The sequence below is a fragment of the Eleginops maclovinus genome, chromosome 12 (genome assembly GCF_036324505.1).
Source record: "Eleginops maclovinus isolate JMC-PN-2008 ecotype Puerto Natales chromosome 12, JC_Emac_rtc_rv5, whole genome shotgun sequence".
Taxonomy (NCBI): Eukaryota; Metazoa; Chordata; class Actinopteri; order Perciformes; family Eleginopidae; genus Eleginops; species Eleginops maclovinus.
The window spans coordinates 2,086,518-2,106,893 of NC_086360.1; the positions used below are offsets into that span (position 1 = coordinate 2,086,518).

Sequence of the window (20,376 nt, forward strand, 5' to 3'; positions counted from 1 at the left end):
TTTTCAGTTGTAAAATAACAAACCTGCATCCCTACACGTGTGTGATGAAACGGAAAGTCATGTAAGTGTTTTCAATCAATTGAGCACATTATGGGCTAAAACGTGACAAACAGTGACTGAAGCAACTGGGACACTCAAGCTCAATAAATTACAGTCAGACATTTTTAAGTACTTTTTGATACTCTATAAATCTGTCATGAGCACAGCACTGGAGGGGCCTTTAAATTTCCCCGTGGAGCATGAGTGTGCTCAAAAGCTTTTAAAGCAATCTGTTTTTTAGGTGATCAGGTCATTTAGGTGCAAGGTTTACATTTAGCTGGTTTAAGAGAAACATCGTACTACACAGTGTCCAACATTTGTGCCTAAATTCACCAGACAATTACATCACCACCATGGCTGAGTTCAATAACAAGACTAAGACTATTCCTTTACCTGAGGAAACAGTCAACCAACCCATGGATGCCAAATGAGAAATGACACACACAAAATGTATAGAAACCAGACAATTTACAGGATTATAATGTACCCAGTGCGCACTGCAAAGAATTATGCAAACACTAAAACAGTAGAAGACAATCCCAATCTTGTTTTCCACAATTTAACCAGCAGAGTTTGGGTGAAGGCACATGTTAAACTTCCAGTTACCCGACTGCTGAAGGCAGACCAAATCATAAATTCTCTGTTCAGTTCATGTTGGATTCAGTCGGAGTGCGGAATTCACCGAGTGAGTTTCGCTGTTAAAATCAAACCTGTTTTTTTCATTTCAATGGTTATAATCCGCAGACATAGATTGATAGTTCATATTTGTATGTGAATATAGTAGTATATACTAGTTATAACTGAGTGTAATCAAGGCAGCAGAACTTGCAAACCAGCAAATCTTGCATACATTACCACCTACGTGTCACGTGAACATGTCAGGGTACGACGTTTGACAGAAAATCTGGAATAGTCCTCGGTGGAGCATACAGTATTTATCTGTAAAAATGAATGATGAAAAGAATGGGATTCCATAAAAATCAGGCAATCTAATCCAGGCTCAGCAGCTGCAGCCTCCCCACCAGAGACCATCATCCTTGTATCTTGGAAACAGGATGTTTGGGTTAGTATGACATTTAATTATCAATCATGCTGCTGGCTAAACCCGCCCTTTGTAGCTGGTTGAGGTTAGGGTCAGTTTAGTCAATCAGTCAGGGCAGAAGAGCTGAACACATGAACTATCCAGTACCTAACTTTCTCACGTGCCATTTGAAATTCAATCAGGAATCAAAATGTTGTTGCTTTTTAGTAAATAAGGTAAGTTCTTGTCTCTTGTTTAAGGTGCGACAAGCTCTATAACTGCCTCTGTCTGCTGGCTTTCGTCCTTAGAGGCTGAATTTGCTATGGGCTAAAGGTTGTGTTGGAGTGAATGGGTGGATGCATGTGCATGGTGAAAAGCTTTGCAGATTTGTGCTGCTTTCTTCACTGATGTATTTCTGTTTTGCAGTTAGAGTCCTCCATGCCACATGGTAATGAAGCATTTTACCCATCAATTATCCAAATAATACATGTATTGTGTGGAAGGAGCAATTACACTGCTGCTTAGTTCAATAGCGATTGTGAGACTCTTCCTTTACCTGAGGAAACAATCAGCAAATCCATGGATGCAAAATGAAAATCAACCCACATATGAATGATGGGAAGGCATCACAATGGATTTCAGTAAATTAGCGCATCACCAGACAATTTCCAGCAATCTAATACACCCCGCCAAAACAATCAGCGTGTGAGTGCCTGCTGCACAGAGTTATGCAAACACTAAGAGAGTAGAACGCCCTCGGGCAGGGTGGAGGTCACAATGCAGAACATGAGCCTCAGATTGTGACTGCTTCTCCCGTCATTACTGATTCAACAGCAAACCACAAACAAGCACATCTCTGCTCCAAACCAATACCCATTTCAATGGACCATTTCACTCCCATCAGAGGTGTGGGAGCACTCCTGTGGTCTGGAGTTCCCTCCAATTAAAATACATTCTTTGCTAAAGTGCAACAACATATAGGACAACAGAGTTCTCCATACTGGTGTTAGCTGAGCTGCAGAGCCCTGACTTCACCCACATCCAACATGCATGGGGGATTCAGATGGAGTTAGTAACGCTGTTGTACAACAGTATGTTCCTCTTTTTACTGACCAACTGTTTATTGTTTTTCTAGTTGGGGACAAGTATAGATAGATAAATGGATAGATAGATACAAATTATTTCTATAGAGCAGCATATTTGTGTTCAGGCATTAAAATGAAAAAAATTAAAAGTTGGAATAAAGTATAAAAATATTAAAATGAAATGAAAAATACAATATAGAAAATAAACAATATTAAATATTATGGGTAATTAAAATGTTTTATAATGTTAAAGTCACAAAATATTCTAGCAGTATAAATATAGATTTATATTGCTGAAGCAGAGACAGTATATACATAGGATAGCATGAGTCAGTATGTTTCTTTATATTGTTGGTGCTCATTCAGCAGGAAACAATCACTATTATTAATCAATGTACTCATGGTTGTCCAAAAAGTGTTATTAAGCCACTCTGACTCCACTCTTTAATTGGAGACAGGCTCTTAGATGCTGTGTTGGCAGTAAGAAAAGTGTATATACAAAATGAAGAGACCATCTCTACATGTATGGCAGCCATTCCAGTGTCTGCTACTAAATACTTTGTTAGTTTAGTTTAGAATTTGATCTTTTGGCTGTTTATATTTTAATTTCTATATATATATATATTTTGTTTTGTTTTTATGCGTAGGGTGGACTAGCAAAGTCAGATTTTCATTGTACAGTCTAACTGTGTTTTGCTGTGCATATGACAATAAATATCTTGAATCTTGAACCTTCCAAGACAGAGAAATGTTGTCAGTAGTTTAAAAAATACAATTAAAAAACAAAAAATCATTTAACTCAAAGATATACCTATACAAGATAAAACAAGAGATAAATGATAATGCTGCAGTGATCTCTTGATTGTTTCCAGGGCTGTATATACTGTATACACAAGAATTGTTATTTAACTTCAACAATATTACTCTCCATTCTTTGTCTCTGTGCGTTTAGGCCAACGATGCCTCTGGGAACACGTGGAACTGGCTGTACTTCATCCCCCTCATCATCATCGGATCCTTCTTCATGCTCAACCTGGTGTTAGGTGTGCTTTCAGGGTGAGTACAAACTGTGCGGAGGACCTGAGGGAAGTATTTCAAGAGATGCATTTTTACTTTACCCCACTACACCAGACCTCTTTGGTGATGGCTGCATTTCCATGACATAAGATAAAGTGGGGAACTTTTACATTGGTATATTCCATATAGGTACCCAACCATATGCCAGACTAGCTGTGATAAACTCAGGCAACATTAAGAAGACTGTCATATACTCCTATCACTGCAGCACATTAAAACTAAGAAGCCCATATGCTTCAAAACAAGCCATTTCTGTTTGGCTGGAGTTCATTTTTTGCACATCCAACATTTTTTTTGTTCCGCTTAACGAGAAATCAAGGGGAAAATACAATATATTTATAAAAAGTAATACTTTCAAGATGCCGTGTGTACATTACTTCAAAAGTTTCTAATTTCTAAACATGAGGCCAACCACCAACACTGCCCTCATGGTTTCAGAATGCGCTCCAACTCCATAACTTTTCTCTTGAACACCTCTGGGACCCCTGGCATTAAAGACTGTCATTTGTGTTACTTGAAACCTCCTTAAACTTTCAAATGAATAACATTTTTTGTGTCCTATTGAAATATTTCAGTCGACAGATTAAAGAGCTATGCTTTTGGTAGGACAGGGTCTTGAAATACCTCTGAATTCAAAGAAATTCAAAGATTGACCTATGTATTCATAAAGATAATTATTTAGTGTAATATTTAAACAAATAAACACTATGTTTTTCCTTGTTATAGCTCTAAATCTATGAAAGGTTTAAGGTATGACAGTCAGCTTGAGGGGTGTGGGATGTTCACATCCATATTTGGTGACAGGAAACATAGTTCCCTTGGGTGGATGCATACAATGTGCTGATGTGTGACATGGTTAGGTAACCTCATAGCCTCATTTAAATCAAAGCATGTTCCTCTACACGCTGTTACAGCAGCAGCACAGGGATAAGAAATGTTCGCTCTCCATACAGCCGGAGTCAGCACTATGGCACACTTAGTCATCTATCTTGGATGAACACAGAGCTGTATTCACTCTTCTGTAAATGTTAAGGATACTTCATCAAAAGAAGACGAAGTCTCTGGCCTTGGTGATTTGTGTTGTGTCTCCCTGCTGGTGTGGACTCTGTTTTTCACTAGGCTTCCTTTTGAAGTCCAGGTGAGATTTACTGTCCCTCAAAACCAAGCCCTTATGTGCACCCTCTTCTCTTTTTCTTAACTTAATTACTGCAGCTGCTTGCAGGACGGAATAATGAGCCCCAGAATGTTCTGACAGCCATGAATTGGGTGCCGTTGGGAAAGTAGTTTGATGACTAGAGATAACAAACTGCTGAGTCAGCTGGGCAAAGTTTATTTAGTTAGTCTGAAATTGCAGTAGTTTTGTATCTTCAATGTCGTCAAAGATATTGTTAAGGTTGTATATTTCCATGAGGAACTATAGATAATGCTCCTACCACATTATACAATCCAAACTGCTGAACATTTTAAGTATTAGTAAATATTTAGCTTCATATGGCTAATTAAAAGCAGCCAGCTACATAATTTTACATTTAAGCTTTATCATCAAGATTGAGATTTATTTTCACTGTGAGTGCATTTTTCTCCTTGATCTCAGGCTTCTGAAGATAAACACACACTCAGACAAACATTTATTTTTACATATTTCCGTCACTCTTTTACATCCCATAATAGAGAAAAACGGTCCATGGTCCCTCATTTCACTCCTTCCTCTTCCGATTTAATTCAGTGTCTATTTTTTTCTTAAAATGGTTTTAATGGTTTTGCACAATTTAATACTTCACAAACCTAACAAATTACAAATGACCAACAGAGCAGGAAGAGGCAAAAAAGCCATTGGACTTATTTAAAGCCTCTCCCTAAATAATGTTAAAAATATAAATTTAACATAAAACACAAGATCAACAGAACGACAATAAAACTGGCAAACCTTAAGAGCAACATATACTTAACATGTTAACAAAATAACACAAACCAGATATCATACACAGGTCTAATTGTTATTTTTGGAGGATTTAAAGCGATGGAGCAAGGTAGATTAATAGTTTTCCACAAGACTTACTCCCACACTTTTAATATGAAATACAAATACAATAGCACTCACTACAGCGACTGATGAAACTGGATCATCATCAACAGACCTGTCCTGTCCCAGCATGCAACGGTACAAGGACCAAGTACCCTTATGTTGATACTGTGTTGATTATGTTAGTATTATAGGACAATAACACATTTAATTATTCTTAAATTATCATCATCATCACTATATTACTTATTTATTAAATTAGTTTTGAGTTTACAGTTGCAGGTTATTTTAAAAATCCTTTTCCTATCTTATGTTTATGCTCGGTTTGCTCTGCTGAAGGTTCAGCTTTGCAGACAAATACAAGTCTTTGATTTTACAAAGATATTGTGATGAAATTGTGATGACATTTCGGTAGACACTTGCCTTTCGGGTCAATTTACACACAGGGCATGTTTTTGTGTTGTTGTGTTTATATTGCGAGTACTATTTGTCCCGACTGTGGTGACTCTGTCTGCTCTCTCCCTGTGAAACTTCAGGAAACTGGAGCATAGTTTGGCAATCCTCTGTTTTCAGCCCAGCTAAAGAGTAGGTGCAGAACATTAGTCATTAGGTGTGCCGCTACGGCAGGTAGGGAAGGTTCTTACTGAGGTCCAGTGTTCTCCAGGCATTCTATTACATTGTGCACTGCCATGCAATTCATGGTAAACATCCTCATTTTTTACATGTTAAGGTTTCCAGCATTATGTGCTAGCATTGACAACCCCTTATATAAAATCACAAAAAAAAATCACTGAATGCGCTTTTTAATTGACTTCAAATTTAAAACATATAACTCAATACCAAAATCACCCAAATTGATCCAGTGGTTAATGTTCTGTGGTAAAATACTGTTTTTTTCGACTGGATATGGTGGCCATCTTAGAAGATGGTGGTCACATCCTGGTCCTGGCTTATGGCCTCACTCCCTTCCCTCCCTGCTGATCACTTGCCCGGCCTCAGTGAGTCTCAGCTGTCCCTCATCATCCCTCCTCCCCTGTGTATTTTACCTGTGCTGTTGCCTTGGTCAGGGCCAGTTTGTCTTGTCTGCTGAACAGGAAGCGTCCCGAGGGAATCCATAGTGTAAGTCTTAGTTGTAGCAGTTTAGTGTTTTTTTGTTGCTTAAGCTCTCTCTTTAATTTAGATTTTGCCTATATACTTTTGCCTTTTTGGATTAAAGACTCGACTGAACCCTGTTTTTGTTTAGTTGTTACTTAGAGTCCACATTTTTTGCTGGTGCCAGCTCGATAATGGTCACAAATTTGGAAATTCAAGTGGCTAACAGGCTTTTTAACATAAATGAAGACCCCAAAGGGATGAACATGGAAAGATTGGTGCTTGTATCCACAGTCTTTCTCTTTGTACTAATACTGTACAAAGAGAAAGACTTGACAAAAGCCTGCAGGAAGCATTTTGCCCCCCCCCCCCCCTTGGCAATCTTGTCCTCTCTTTTTACTGTCCCCTTCACTGAAGGTGTCAGATGGCTTTACAGTTACAGGGGAGGTGGAAGGTCACTGATGCTATCTGGCAGGGGTATGCGGGGGTTATGTCATTGTTTAAAGGCCACGATCTGAGCTTCAGAGCTTGAGTTTGTGTTGGTTTATTGTTGATAGAAAACTACCATCTTTATAACATAATTATCAAGCTCCAAGATACAGGAACAAAACATGATAAGGTAAGCTAGAGCTTTACTGATGATCTGGATGAGAAAGTTGCAGCGAACACATATAGAGAACAGATACAAACAAAATAGAGTCAATGAGATCAATAAGCTGCAAAAGCTTAATGTAGACAATTATTGCCAGAAGAAAACAGGTAAACGGTGAGGGGCAAATCCAATTAGACACAAGTCTTAAAATATAATAAGTTAATGGTTAGGGTTAGGGTTGAGAAGAATCACAGATGAGAAGTTGGGAAGTGGCATATATTATATTAGCTGTTCCATCCATTTACTCCTGTAGGTGTAACTGTAATTCTAAATGTTCAGTGATATAAGCCAACAAGAGTGCTCTTAACGTTTTACTGTATTTGGGAGGAGGGACTTCTGGAATGCAAGAGAACAAGAGCAGGTGGACAAAAGGACACACACACACACACACACACACACACACACACACACACACACACACACACACACACACACACACACACACACACACACACACACAGTGGCGGCCGGCCGATAGGGGCGCTAGGAGCGCCGCCCCACCTCTTCCCACATCCTATTCTGTCATTAGAAAATACTTTAATTTGAATAATTGTATATACATACACATTTTTATGAACAAGGTAAATATTATATAGTTGGAGTCAGTAAAATGTATAATGTACAATAAAATATCGTTTACAATTGTCTCATGATATCAAAGTTAATGATAAGACTGTATTTCCTGCCTGGGGCGCAGTTATAAGTAGTGCATGCGCAGTCCGCACCTCTTCAGTACAAGATATAGGAGCAGCTCAGGGGGCAGCTTTTAATGCAGCTGTTGACGCCGCAAACCACTAGGTGGCAGCAGGAGCGCCAGGGCGAGGGGCTGACGTTAAGTTAAAGAGAGTTGGACAGAGTGTATGTAAACAAAACCAGATAGCGAATATGGAGAAGAATAATTTTGGTAAATCACTTAAAGAAACACCCTTTGAGAGGAGGAAACTGGAGGGAAAGCTGAGAGTGAAGGAGCTCGGACCTGATCAGTGATTAGGCAGGAGTCAGAGAACAGAGGAAGGCAGGTTACCCGCTTTATTTAAAGGAGCTGGTTTAGCAAGAAGGCTTGGCTAACTACCTGTAGCGACACCAGTGCTATTTGCTTCCTCTGCCTCCTTTTTCAAACGCCGGGATCAGACCCAGCATGGATCCAGACTGGTGTGAGTGATTTAAAGCACATAACAAAATCACTTCAAAAGCAAGCACAAACAAGAGCCCACATGGAAAATGCTATGCGACTGGCCATGTTTGGGAAAGTAAACATAGCTGTCCCACTCCATGAAGGCTACAGGATAGGGTTCAGTAAGCATAATGAGGAGATAGAGAAAAACAATGAATATCATATTCTGTGTATACTTTTGCTTAAGTTTTGGTATAGCCCCCCCTGGAAAAATATGTACCACATAAACACACACATAGACAATAAACACCGCCCTGCATGCTACACCTACATCCTTTGAAATACACTAACACTGTATCATGGTTATGCAATGGTTCGGTAAGGATAGTGAAGCTTTTAACAGAAGTGCAGTAAAGCTTCCTTGACGGGGGGGGGGGGGGGGGGGGGGGGGGGGGGGGGGGGGGGTGTTTCTACATGTATGCATATTTGAATTGGTTTCTTTCTTTCTGGAGAACAAACGTGTGTGTAGGCCTACTTTATGCTTGTGATTTTCTCATTTAGTGTTAGTCCAACTGTACTTTTCAGGGTTGCTCTCATGCTGGCATATGTATAATTAAGTGTTTGTGTGTGTGTGTGTGTGTGTGTGTGTGTGTGTGTGTGTGTGTGTGTGTGTGTGTGTGTGTGTACATGGATAGATGTGGAAGCTAGGATTTGCCAGCATTGTAGCAGCTTTTGGCCATGCTTTATCAGGGCTTCATACAGATACACACACATAAACACACACACAACACACACACACACACACACACACACACACACACACACACACACACACACACACACACACACACACGGATGCTCTGCACACATGGAGAGTAAGATATGTAGCCACAAATTAGATTTGGGCACTCTGGCACATACACACACCCTCAGGAAGCAGCAGACAGCCACTGCAATGCAGAACCGAGCTTCCCCCTCTGTGTGTGGGAGACACACCAATCACTGAGCGCGAGGGTTATTTCATTAGTCTCTCCTCTCTCCTTCTAAGTAATGTAACTTGTTACACTGTCATAAAGACAACATGACATTTTCTCACAATAACTAAATTTGGTTGCAATATATTTTTGTCCCCTGTATAAAACAGCAAATGGAGAGTGTCTCCTGTCCTCTGGATGCGTCCAAACATAGTCACTGACATTAGAACCTCCCACTAATCCACCCAACTGGGCTCTCATTTTCATACTTTTGCCCGAACTCATCAGTATCAAAAACAGTGATGTTTACATTGAAATATAATATGTCTTAAAAATAGGATTCTGATCTTGAGTTACCAGAAAATGATATTGGGATTACAATAGGACTACTATCCCACAGGCCACAAGACTATTAAGTGCCTCCATAACCTAAAGCAGGGGTGTCAGACTCAAGGCCCACAAGCCAAATCTGGGCCACCACCTCATTATATGTGGTCGCAAGAGCTCACAAACAATAACATCAGTTTGTTTAATGTCGCTTTATATTATACTTAAACAGTGCTCGATCTAAAACAAAAAACATACGAAAACTTAATTTCTTACTTAAAATATATGTTGATCTCTGATTGATGAGATATAGGCTAACGTTATCTCATAAATTCATGTGTTTATGTAACGGTAAGACAGAGAAATGTCAGTGTGCACCCAAAGACTTCTGCTTTCAGGGAGATATTAATTATGTTATAACTTAAAGGTCCCCTATTATGCAAAATGCACTTTTTGATGTCTGTTATACATAAATATGAGTCCCTGGTGTGTAAGGAGACTCACAAAGTGTCAGAAAATACAACCCTCTCTCTTTTCCTCCTTACCCACATCTCTAAAAAAACGGGGGTACAAACGAGCTGATCCAGCCCACTGTTACATGCAACAATGTTGGCTGTGTACCTGTCCAGGGTGGAGTGCTCCAGGGTCTCTGCTTTTGACTTTTCAGATCTAATAAACCTTTCTGTGTTCTTGTGTGTGTGTTTGTGGGGGGCGTGGTGGGGTTCTTTGTGGTTTCTACAGGGAGTTTGCCAAGGAGAGAGAGCGGGTGGAGAAGAGGCAGGAGTTCCTGAAGCTCCGCAGACAGCAGCAGATAGAGAGAGAGTTAACTGGGTACCTGGAGTGGATCTGCAAAGCTGGTCAGAAACAAGCACACATCAAACATGTCTGCAGTGTCTGAAGATTACAGAGATATGATGGGATTGTGTTTGTGTTGCAGAGGAGGTGATGCTGGCTGAGGAAGACAAGCATGCAGAAGAGAAGTCTCTGGATGGAGCGTGGTACAAAAGGAAACAAACCAACTCTGGTGAGAAGAAAACATTGTCTTAAAGCCAGTGACAGTTAAGAGAGCAGAGCAAACTGTGAGCGGGTATGAGATGTGCTTCAACTTATCATGATACTGTGGCAGATACACACTTTGTGCATGTGTTTCCTTCTTCCCCGTTTGCAAAGTCTTTGTTTAAACAAGTCTTTTTTACACTTCTCCGGAAGGTCTGCCTCACTCAAGGCAATAATGCAAGGTTTTTTTAACCTTGTATACAACACAAGGTAAAAACATTTTTTGAAATAAACAATGCTAAAGTGTAGACAAAAGAAGAAATATAAATAACTATAAAAATAAATAAAAACAAACTGGCATTAGAGAAAAGATATATATATACAGTTGACTGTGAAGATAAATATTCTCGGACCGGTAAACACTATTGAAATTAACATAATATGAAGCAGGATATTATATACATAATAGTGCAATAACTGGAATATTAAATAAAATATAAATGTAAAGTGTGAATGTTATAGTCATTGGGAAATCCTTATAAAATGCAAAACCAATTTAATTAAGTTGATTTAGATCATTAAAAAGAGACAAGACTAGTATCTGGTCTTAGTTGTTGATAAGTTGCTACATAGAATTACATTAAATCAGCTAATCTCTCAAATAAACAGAGCCGCCAGTCATTTCTTCTGTTTCAATTCAAAATGTCTCCTGTGGACACAAAGCCTGTCACACTGTTCCTCCCTGAAGCTCCACATCACTGAGCTCACGTTGACCCGGTCACTCTGGTGTTAGTCCTGTTCACCTGCCTTAACTAGTACAGTATTTAAACACACTGACAGCGGGTCATACACCCTTGATGATGGTCGGTGAGACTAGATGAAAGTGTGTCGTGGCGTTTTAATCCATTTCTACATTTAAAAGGCACTTTCCTTGATCGGGGTTGTGCGTCATGACGCGCCTTTCTTTGCTTCCAAACACATTTGCGGGGATCGTTATAGAGTTGGATCACATCAGATTTATGAATTGATCCGGCATAAAAACATGAACATACACTTCAATGTAAATAAACGTTTTTCTCCGTCTCAAAACCATAACAAAAAGAACACGGCCAAAAGACTATACCACTTCCCATCTAATCACAGCTGTGTGCCACATAAAGGCATATACTGTAGATATGTCATATTTGACTGACAGCACACATTTGACAGCAAAAATATAGACTTTAATTAACTTATAAATCATCTAACTTAACATCTACTAAACCCTTGTCTGACTCACAAAAAAAACCCCAAATGTTTAAGAGTTTACTCTAAAGCCTTATTATAATAAGCCTCTAACAATGTGTGTAGGTACATTTGGCAGGTATGTAACCCTCCTGTCGTGTTTGGGTCAAATCTGTCCGGTTTACTACTTTCATCAATAATAAATATTGTGTTTTACATATGATTGCCTCAAGGCCTTATGATATGTCCCACAGTAGGCATCTGTACATATAAAACGTACCACTTTAATTGAATTTTTTTTCCAGGTCAAAAATGAACCCCATTGGTAATGAATGGTAACCAAAGATCATGTTCATCAGACACCCACAAATACAACTAGAGGGTTTAAAGCACTTTAATTGGACGAAATTGTAGAAATGTGCATTTACTATTAGTATTTCATAGTATTAGCACTTGATGCACTGAAAAAACTGAACCGTTGACTTTAAATAAATGTATTATGTCAACAAATTGCACGTAACTGTATTAGGTTATTTCAAAGCAATATTATTAAGTTTAAATAAAACAATTGTAGGTTCAACCTAATATTATTGCTTTCAACTAACATAATACAGTTATGTGCAATTTGTTGACATAATACATTTAATTAAAGTAATCGTTTCAGTTTTTTACTGTGGGTATCTGTCCTACTGTTCGACCCACCACCAGCTTCTACTGAGTAATCAGTGTGTGGCTGATACACAGGTCATTTCTACCGGCATTCCCCTTTGAGTGTGTGTGTGTGTGTGTGTGTGTGTGTGTGTGTGTGTGTGTGTGTGTGTGTGTGTGTGTGTGTGTGTGTGTGTGTGTGTGTGTGTGTGTGTGTTTTTGTGTGTGTGTGTGTGTGTGTGTGTGTGTGTGTGTGTGTGTTTGTGCGTGTGCGTGTGTGCATTCTCCTCTTATCAAGACCACAATGCAGCCTCAGCCAGGGTAACAGGGATCATGGTGCCGGGATGGAAGGGTAATGAGATTAGAATGAGTTGAGAGAGGGAGCTCACTGGGGTCCAGAGGCAGCGTGGGAGAGTGAGGGTCCTTCACACCACTTTTAGAGCTCTTCTCTTCTCTGTTGAGAGACTCTTCCTGATTTGTTATGGCTCTTAAGAGCAAAACTGAGCTGTGCTACTGTAAAACACCAGCATTGAGTGGAAGAAACAAAAAGAGATGTAGCGGAAAGCGACATTGGAGGCCCCATTTCTCTCACCATGATACTATATGCAGTGAAACAACTGTTTCAATATCAAAAGGCCTTTAAATGGCTCCTATCAGCTGTTTTCACTTCCACTGTAGTGCCTCAGAAAGGTCAAGTTTTCCTTTCAATAAGGTTTATATTCAAAACTGCACGGTTCTTGATTCATTTCAATGAAAGAATCTCTGTGTTTGTTCAATTACGTACATGACATAACTTTGCTTAATAGGCTGCTTTAGTTAAAATAACTGAACGATGGCTTCTGGTTTCAAACGGGACAACCTGTAGTGTGAATGACTCTGACCGCTGGAAGTCACGGCCTTCTGGTTCTGTTACTGTATCTGTCAGAATAGATACGTGCGTTTTGAATCTAATCATATACGTATAACAGGACCTTCCAAAAAAATATCTGTAGTGCTGATAACCACTAATAGTGTTGTTTTTAAAGAGCCTTCATAAAAGCCAGTTGTTATGATAATAAAACCATTAAATGTCAGGAGTAGCAAAGTGTGTCAATGGTTCCCAGAGCCAAGTTCATTTATGTTCAGATGGCTTGTTATGATGACTTAAAGCTCAAACCTAAAGAGTGTTTCAGTCCTAAATATAACAATATATATATTGTTATATTGTTATAGATAATATATATATATATATATACTGTATATATATGTATACAGCTCCAAACAAATTAAAAGAGCACTGCATCATTATCAGTTTCTCTGGTTTTATTATTTATAGGTTTGTCTTTGAGTTAAATTATTTTATGTTTATTTTATTGTATTCTATAAACTACTGACAACATTTCTCTGTGTTGGAATTCAACAGACACTGGAATGGCTGCCATACATGTAGAGATAAAGATTTAAGAAACATGTGGAGGGGTCTCTTTATTTCCCCAGAGCTGTATGTATGATATAGGTTCCTTTCTTGTTGTTTTGTTTTCTATTCAGATCATTTCTTCAGGTAAAAGCAGAAATGGGGTCTTACTCATTGGACCTTTGCTTTATTTAAATAATGATGATAAATGATTAGTGCACTATAGTCCAACATTATAATGGAATTGATTGTGAATAAAGGGGACTGGTCAGACGACATATGAAACTGTAATTGAGATGAAATACAGCAGTGTGATGAAAGCAGAACAGATGAAAAGAGAAACAATCTTCCTTATTACCATCACCAGAAGAGTCGCGGAGGGTTCAGCCGCCTCATGACTCTGCTTCTTATGTTGTGTTTGCAGTGCTCAAAAGGACCAAGAAGAGTAAGAATGACCTCATCAATGCTGAAGAAGGGGAGGACCACTTCACTGACATCTCCTCTGTTGGTGAGACACCAGATCTGTTACTGTCAGAGCTTCACTCTGTGTGTGGAAGGCAACACTGTGGTTCACACTGCAATCAGCTGGGACAATGTTTCGCTAGGCTGTGACAGACTGTCAGTCGTATTAAATGGACTCTCCAAAACGTTCTCACTCCAATCTCGTCCTATGTTGGCATTATGTCAGGATCCCTTGGTGTTACTTTCAAATGCTATGGGAAGCCCTTTAGCGTCGATTTTCAACTTGCAGGGTAGTCCTGTAGACTTCTATAGAGCTCCCTAGAGAAATGCTCTCCGCCAACCCGGTCTCGCGGGGTTTATCAACTCTTTTCTTACTCAATATCAAGCCCCAATTATTGTTTTTACTTCTTTATTTTTTATTGTATAATCTCGTACTTTTTTGCCATTGTTTTTTCCTTTTAATTTGTTATTCTTTTCTAAACCACATACTGTTATTTAGTCAACAATAAGCCATTATATCCTTGTTTTTATTTATTTGTTTGAATTTATAATGTTTGTCAGGATCGAAACTCGTTTTTTTTTTTTCATTTCAAAATAAGAGTTCACTTTAATATTATGTTTGATATTATCATTTTTTATTAACTAGACCACTGGGTCATGTTATTCACATCTTTTCTGTTTTGCTGTGGGTTTTTTCCATGGGTTTGGTGTAACAAATATCAAAGCAATATAGTAATAAGCCTTAGTGACGCTAAAGGGCTTCCCGGTGCGTTTGAAAGTAATGCCAAGGGATCCTGACATAACGGCAACATAGGACGAGTTGGAACGTGTTGACTCACATAGAGAACGCATTTCTGTTGAGTAGAAATAACATTACACCAAGAAGCCACATTGAAAATATTTATACTTTAAGAGTTTGTTATCAATATATTCAAGGGATGCACACATTCTGCAAACACACATTTAAATTGTTTTAAAAAATTAGTTAATGACCCCACATCAGCACTGTAGTCTTCCTCTTCCTTCTTTATTTCAATATTTTTTGGAGGCTGTCGAGGTAAATGATTCATTAATTCATGTTTACCCTATACAGCCAAAGATTAAAGGAGGAAAATGTATATAAATAAAAATAATTTTCCTATCTGGTGACATGACAAATGTACCTTTACTGCGAAAACAGTTGCAGATATTGTCAGATAAGGCAACCATGGGTAGTTGATTTATGACACACAGACACACACACACACACACACACACACACACACACACACACACACACACACACACACACACACACACACACACACACACACACACACACACACACACACCACTTTGGGGTTCAGGGGATACAGTGTGAGTCAGCAGTCTGGATTTAAATAGATCAGGAAATGATGAGCCCTCTATTCTTCCTGTGCTAATGAAATTCTAACATCACATTTTTTTCTCATACCCTGTTGAATGGACACACACATTCGGACTTAATTTAAGTTATAGAAGGTTTAATATAGAACAGCCTAAAGGGGTGATGAAGACCATGGCCCTACGATTTAAAAAGCCAAAGGATAATGAAACGTCTCCACTGTTGAGATAAGTCTTAACAAGATTTATACATGTATTGCATCACATTTATTCATACCTGCAAACTCAGAAGGGCTGAAAAAGGTGACAAACCCCCCCCCCCCCCCCCAGCCTTTGTACACGTTGCCTAGCAACGTCGCACATGCGCATTATATCCTGCTCCGCTCCGAGTTATAGTAGTAGGCTATTCATGCGAAACGCATGAATAGCACGTTAAGATCTCGGCCAAGTCGTAATTAAAAGCAGTTCTTCATTATTTAAGTTAAGCGGCGGTAACGCCAGTGTTAAACAAGGTGTTAAACACGGTGTTAAACACGGTGTTAAACACGCAAATGCCGGTTGGTGTGCGTACGTTACTGAGTGTGTATCGGTCCACGGCTGTAATGAACGTGTCGCATTGGTCCATATGTAATGCGCACGTTCTGTTGTTCCCATTGGCATAGAGCTATTGAACATTAACTTTAACAAAGGATACGGATAACATATAGCCCACGGCAGTTTTGTCATTGTATGTATAGCCTATATTTGTATTACGCTATCATCATTCAACATGTAGAATGAACGTGTAATCTATAGAGTCGATTTACATAGATAATTCACAACCATGAACCTAATCTGGATCTTAAACCTGCCAATTGCCAACAATTGTTACTACATATTGTAAGAAATGTTCGTTTATTTGAAGCCCAGGAGACGGTTTAAAATAAAGAAAGCAAAACTCCCTTAAAAGTTATAAAAGGAGTGTTTAATAAAAGGATGCAGCGGTAGGTTTTACAAAAGCTTCACAGCTGTGGCTCAATAGCCCGGGACACGCGTCCACAGGCCACTGACTGAGCGGAGCTCATCAGTAGTTACTGTCTGGCGGTCCGGAACAAAAGAGAGCTCGATTTCACAATCCTTACATGTTTTATAGAACCACCCCTTTCCGACCATACAATAAACAACTTCAAAATCAGACGCGCCCCGCTGTCGTGCTCTCATTGGTTGGTAGCGGGGGGCTGGATCCTCCTCTATAGGCTGACGTCGTCGGGGGCGGGTCCTCTTATGACGTCACCGTCGCCATCTTGTTAGCGAAGTCCTGGAGCTGTCATCTACGATAGTCTATTATGCAATTCTTAGGAGGTTTATCAGTTATTAAACAGGCAACTGTATCATTGCAGCATCAATGAGTGAGAGGTAGAGGCGGTGTGTTTAGTATGCAACTCCACTGGTCCTTCTCCCTCTACTCATATATACAAAACAATATTAGCTTTATGCTATCTGAGGCTAAAAACAACATCCTGTAATACTACCGGAAATGGACAAATATGATCCGTCCAGAAACAGTGAATTATCTTTTAAAGTTCCGCTCTAATATATTGATTATTTCTAACAATCCCTCCTTACACACCTTTCAAACGGTGTGTAAACTATAATATAATCAATATGTTCTCCGTTTGAATATTGCATAATACAGAATTGTATAGTTAAAAGTTATACATGATCATACAATCTTTTATTATTGAATACTTGTGGCTGAAATCCTGGAATGGCACCTAGAACAATAGCAGCAATTTCCTAATGCGTAAACTCTTCAATTCCCTCCTTTCATATCTTGTGATGAGGTAACAGATCATTTTCGATTCTAGTCCAGTGTAAATGCACTTATTCAATATGATCCTATATATAAAAAAATAAATGAACTGTGTGTAAATCATAACAACAATCAACTCTACTATATAATACCAAGTTGTAATAAGTGATTAATCACATCCTAGGAGTAGTTTATAGAGCATTTCATGTATACAGTAATAAGAACTTATAAGACACTTCCTTCAGACGAACTCATCTTGCTCATGGTCTGAATAAGGGATAGGATCATCCTGTTTTTCAATTAACAAATGTAACTGTTTTCTCAAGAGAAATTGACCTTTATTTTTGCTCACTAGAGAGGACCGTGGTGATCAATTGGTCCGCTAAAGTGCGAATACATAGTATGTAACAACATCCACATAGTACCAAGATTGTATCCATTCCTGCATTGAATAACATTGATTCATTATCGGAGTCTAATATTTACTGAACATTCTTTCTAACGTTCCTACAAAGGGGTCCTCTACTCATATAGTCTGCTAGCTCGATGATCTGGGCGGTAAGTCCTTCTAACGCTCTGGTTACTGATCCATCTGGGGAAGGGTTATTTGGGATGAAAACACAGCACAAGATTCCAATTAGTCTGCAAACACCCCCTTTATTAGACAAGAACATATCTAGGCCACCCTATTTGCCAGGCCATCAGACTGGTTCCATCCAACTGTACGTGCAGTCCCCTTACTGCATCATGGGTGTAATTTATGAATCTCTGCTGGTTGTAGTAAATATAGTTGATCCAATCTACATTCTTGTTGATGTAGGCCAAAGAAATATTGATTCGACTCCTGCAGTTATCTGGTTTCTAGCTTTAAACTCCCTCTCACCAACTACACCAGTGCAAATGTTCCAGGCCAGTCATGGGGAATGCCTGGACACAAAATTTTAGTACCACTGTACCACCAAACATCTGCCCTGGGGTATTGTACGTCAGCCAAGCAATTCCTGAAAGAAGGTCCTGGCTGGTTACTGCTGTTATGGAATTTCACCATCGTAACGTTCCCATACTGCCTCATCAATGCAAGATCAGTAGAGCCTGCTTTGTTCTACCGCATACACAACCCATTCTTAACCATGCATTAGTGCCTTCATACCATATTTCCACCGCTATAACCTTCTGCACAGTCGATTTACTCAAATATGTCACCAGTCTATTATTATCCAGTATATAAGCCTGCGCTGTTCCTATATGAGGGACTGCATTCAGGGAAGAATTTGAATCTGCCGTTTCAGGGACTATCTCCGCTTGGGGCTCAGCTATTTCTACCAAAACCGAGCACATAGGAACTTTTCCAGAACCTCAACCCCTAATAGTAAATGAAATGAAGTTGTTTCTCCCCTTGCTTTGAATAGATCATCCAATACCATTTCATGCTTTCACCGTACCAAACACACTCTGTCATTTACCTTTCCTCCTATTTTATGTCTCTCGGGGATAACACTTCATTTTACCCAACTTTGTAACTGCAAGCTTTCTGTTATTTTTATCCCAACCAGTCACATAATCAAAAATAATTCGACCACTCATTCAAACCATCCTGTATTTCGTTGAAACAACCTGTATGTTTCTTATCTGTTTCAAAACACAAAATAAGTAAATTATGAAAGTTATGCTCATCTGGTATTATCTGTTGTGCAACATTTGTTCCCGTCATTGGAAATTCCTTATGGTCTAACGTGACTTCAAAACGTATTGGCTTGTGCCATAATTACAAACAAAATGAAATACCCAACTTCCTTCGGTAAATTATGTTACATATTGCAATTAGCTTTGAATTTCCAATAAGTATCTAAATTATTCCTACATTTAAAATCCCCATTTCAAGTCAAAATGCAATATGTCAACTCCTCTCATTTCTGGAGAAGGATTACACTGAATGTGTAGATAGAATAAGACCCAGTAAAACATGATGCAAGCCAGAATGAATGTATTTCCTGGCTGTTGTTCCTGAAAAGGTGTGGATGAAATATACTTCTGTATCAGAATCAATTACCCACGGCTTCCCGTTCCTGCCAATCACTTAACCTCTTTAGATGTATCAGCTTTCTCCTGTGCCAAACTCCATGTCGATCTCGGGCCAAAAACTGTGCAAAAAATCCCCCCTTAGGCCCAAAAAAATGTTTACGTTAGTTTTAGAAGTTAGGGGCGGGGACATGAAACGTTTCCAACAAAATGCATACTTTTTTTCCCAAATTAACACGGGGGAAATTAGGGAAACCCCTTTTTTTCCCAAACCAAACCTGCGAGTTACCTTACCCCACAAACTTTTACAACATGTAATCAATTGGGGGGCCCAAAATAAAAAATGACAAACAATTTACCTTTGCATTTTCAAAAAACCCGCCATTGTCCTTCCCAATTCACAGGAAAAGGGGCTGCAAAGGTTCCCCTCCAAAATTTTTTTGTTTAACTTTTAAAATTTTTTTTGTTATTCCCCAAACCCACTACCCCCGGTAACATCTGTAAAAAACCCATTACAAATTCAATACTTATCACGGTAACTTTTTTCAATTCCCACCTGGATTGTATCTTCGCAGCCTTCGGAAAACTGACGTTTTCGAAAAAATGAAAGAAATGGAAACAATAACATCATTAAAAAAATTAAATTTGTTAATCAGGAATTGAATTTAAACAATCGTTTGAGCAAACATGTTGCCACCCCCTTTTACAATCTTAAAAAAGAGGTAACAAAAACCCGGTGAGAAAAAAACTTTATTTAAAGAAAAAAATTCAAAGAACATAAAAACATTATTTTCAAACAAAAAACTCTCCGTCAAAGAGGGTCTTCCCATCCTCAGCCCGAAAGAAACAAAATCTCTGGATTTAGTTTGTGTTAGTTCAGAACATGCCCGTTAGTCTTGCCCTCTCTAAACTCATGCAATTGCATTGATCAGATGAAAACATTCTTTTCTCACCCCACCAGTCGGGTCTGGTCAGGGAAACCCGGTCATTTCCACATGTGTGTAAAACAACAGTCAGCCCCGGTCAAAGGTCACTCGGTCTCAGTTTCGGGTCACGTATGTCGCAGATTTTTTAAA

General features: G+C 39.0%; 1 protein-coding gene across 1 annotated transcript in view; it reads left to right on the forward strand.

Moving 5' to 3' along the window:
* cacna1ba (calcium channel, voltage-dependent, N type, alpha 1B subunit, a) overlaps nucleotides 1-20,376 on the forward strand; it is a 159,061-nt gene that overhangs the window by 54,814 nt on the left and 83,871 nt on the right. The window contains exons 7-10 of the mRNA XM_063896797.1: nucleotides 3,098-3,201; nucleotides 10,146-10,261; nucleotides 10,342-10,428; nucleotides 14,090-14,171. Of these exons, the coding sequence (XP_063752867.1) occupies nucleotides 3,098-3,201; nucleotides 10,146-10,261; nucleotides 10,342-10,428; nucleotides 14,090-14,171 (389 nt within the window). The remainder of the gene's footprint in view (nucleotides 1-3,097; nucleotides 3,202-10,145; nucleotides 10,262-10,341; nucleotides 10,429-14,089; nucleotides 14,172-20,376) is intronic.